The 3062-nt window shown below is 36.2% G+C and overlaps 1 protein-coding gene across 1 annotated transcript in view; it reads right to left on the minus strand.

The window, feature by feature from the left end:
- The window catches only part of AQR (aquarius intron-binding spliceosomal factor), a 118092-nt gene that overhangs the window by 61429 nt on the left and 53601 nt on the right, over positions 1-3062 (minus strand). Inside the window, exon 15 of the mRNA XM_011992691.1 lies at positions 2382-2502. Coding sequence (XP_011848081.1) covers positions 2382-2502 — 121 coding nt within the window. The remainder of the gene's footprint in view (positions 1-2381; positions 2503-3062) is intronic.

The raw sequence follows: 3062 nt of genomic DNA on the forward strand, positions 1-3062 counted from the left end.
AGGTTGCAGTGAGCCAAGATCGCGCTATTGCGCTCCAGCCTGGGCAACAAGAGCAAAACTCCATTTCAAAAAAAAGAAAAAAGAATTAGGGTAAAGGATGAGTTTTATTAAGACATGTAATCTGCATCCAGTGATGTGTATGTAAACAGTACTCCTTCAAAGTATTTAAGGATACTTGTACTAATAGTTTCAAGTAGTTTAAAACTTCTTCCCTTATCACCTAATTTATATTTGGCAAATATTGAAGTGAATAATGTTACCATAAATTTAGCGCACAACAAAATTTAGCATGAACACTGAATTATTACGTTACATTGCATAAATCAATCTCTGATGACTATTATTGTGCTCTGAACTTGCCTTCTGGCTAAACTTTAAGGACAAGACATTGTTTGTATGTTATTCTAGACTCCCCCTTCTCTGACTATATAAACAAACAATATTCCTTTCATTATTCTCACTTAACACTATTTCTCTTCGACAATAAGTGACCACTTAGCAGCAATATCAAAAAGGTTTTAAAAAATCCCAAAATACATTTTACTGAGAAGTCATAGTCTCATCATTGTTGTCCATACTACCAAAAAATAAAAAATAAACTTAAAGACAACATTGATGAACAAAAATTTAACATTATTTATATTAGTAAACTCTGACTTGTAATCTAACTCAATTTCTTTCGATAGCACATTTTTACTTTAAAAAAATGACAAAATGTCAGCATTTGCAATACTCACTGAATTAACAAATCTAAGTGTTAAGTATCAATAGCTACTAGTAGTACAAAAAGAGAGACAAGCAGACAGTATGTGCCTCCTGATGAAAGAACACACCACTACCAAGAATCCTGCCAAGGAGAACCTTAGTCTGATCAAGCCTCTGCACAAAGTGGTACTAATTTGCAAGGAAAATAAAGAACAGAGGAACATGCTGCAAAATGCCATGAGTATTCAATCAGAAAAATCTATAGACTGTGGGAACTCTATGATCAAACAACTCAGGCTTTTCAGCAGAAACAAAAAGAAAGAAAGGGATGTATAGAAGGTACCAGTAAAGTAAAAGACATTTTTTAAATGAAACCTTGTAACCACCTTGTCAGCTATCCCAGAATCCTCCCAAGTGCCCTTTCCTGGTTACAGCTTCTTTACCTGAAAGTAACTATTTCCTGACTTTTATAGCAATCACTATCTTGAATTTCTTTATACTTTTATCACCCAGGTGTGCATCCCTAGACATGAGAAAGCAACATATTAACCACTGTAAGAACACAAAAAGATATGAAGACTGCCTATGTTCTGAAATCTAGCACAATATTAGTGCACTGGGTCTATCGGAGTTATGGCTCTAGGATATGTCTTAGAGTAACCATTTTAAGTAAATATACCAATACTTATACTTGTGATGTCTTTAAAACAGTTACATTTCTTCTACTAATGATGCCATTGTTCAAAAAATGTCCTGAAATTTCTTTTGAAATATACCTTCAAAATATATCTGAATGCACTTTTACATACACTCAGTTGTAGCCAATTCTCATCCTCAGAGGATGAGTGAAAAGTGTTTAGATCCAAATCTGGGGAAATAAATGAACAAACTAGGCAATACCATTTTGGATCAACACTAAGGGTTTACTATCAATAAATGATAACGCCTTTTTTTGGTGATCATTACCTGGCTTTACATAGAATTCAACAGAGTCACTAAAAAAAAGCCTTTGAAAAAAGCTCTATCAAACACAGCCTATCACAGTGACACAATGAAAGCTATACTTCAAGTATTATCAGGTCTCCTTGAAAACAGTCTTACGGTCGGGTGCAGTGGTTCCCATCTGTAATCCCAGCACTTTGGGAGGCTGAGGTGGGCAGATCGCTTGAGCTCAGGAGTTCGAGACCAGCCTGAGCAACATGGTCAGACCTTGTCTCTACTAAAAATACAAATAATAATAGTAATAATAATAATAATAGCTGGGTGTGGTGGTGCACGCCTGTGGTCTCAAGTACTCAGGAGGCTACAGTGGGAGGATCACTTGAGCCCAGGAGCAGAGGCTGCAGTGAGCTGAGGTTGCACCACTGCACTCCAGTCTGGGTGACAGAGCAAGACCCTGTCTCATACAAACAAGCAAAAAAACCAAAACAGTCTTAGGGCTTTATAGTCATATTTTTTACAGGGCGATATGTATATAGTTAAATTTAATAAAAACCCTTAGTGCCAAAGCATTCAAAATACTAAATCTTTCCTAGCTTCTAAAGTTAACTTGTGGGCACCAGGAAATTTTCCCAAAGTACAGAGTGGACTGAAGTACACTGTCTATAATTCCAATTATAAATGACAAATCTGAAATTATTTCATTGTATAGCTGAATCCATATTTCTTTACCATACCTTCTCCAGAATAGTACTCAGTTGGGACAATATTTTCATCCCATATAATTTTCTCGGTTGGATACAAAGGCATCTGGTTCAATTGCTGAATCTGAGAAATTCGACGTTCATGACGAGATACCTAAAAGAAAGGAAACAAGTTCATGCAGAAGGTTAGAAGCATCTTTTTTCAATAAAAATAATTTATGGAAGAAGTTTCATGCCTATCAGTTATTGCAGCAGTTCAGTAAGAGATTTTTTTTTTTTCCTATTTTCTCCATAGATCAAAGATGAGAAACCAACCAATGGTGATGGTCTTTGGAATCAGATAGACCTGAGTTCAAATCCCAGCTCCTCTACTTATGAGTACTGTAAAAGCTGGGCACGTTACTTTAACCTTCCTAACCTTAGTTTCCTTTTCAGTAAAACAGATAAAGTGCCACACATCTCAAGTTTCCAATGAAAATGAAATGAAATATTATGAAATAGTGTCAAAGTCCCTGGTACATGCCAAAAGTTTAAAAACCATGACACTTAGCATTAATCAATTTAAGAAAAAATAGGAGCTCTAGGTCTTGGACTATAGTTTTCATTCTTTTTTTTTTTTGAGACGGAGTCTCGCTCTGTTGCCCAGGCTGGAGTGCAGTGGCCGGATCTCAGCTCACTGCAAGCTCCACCTCCCGGGTTTATGCCATTCTCCTG

The sequence above is a fragment of the Mandrillus leucophaeus genome, unplaced genomic scaffold (assembly GCF_000951045.1).
Source record: "Mandrillus leucophaeus isolate KB7577 unplaced genomic scaffold, Mleu.le_1.0 Scaffold417, whole genome shotgun sequence".
NCBI lineage: Eukaryota > Metazoa > Chordata > Mammalia > Primates > Cercopithecidae > Mandrillus > Mandrillus leucophaeus.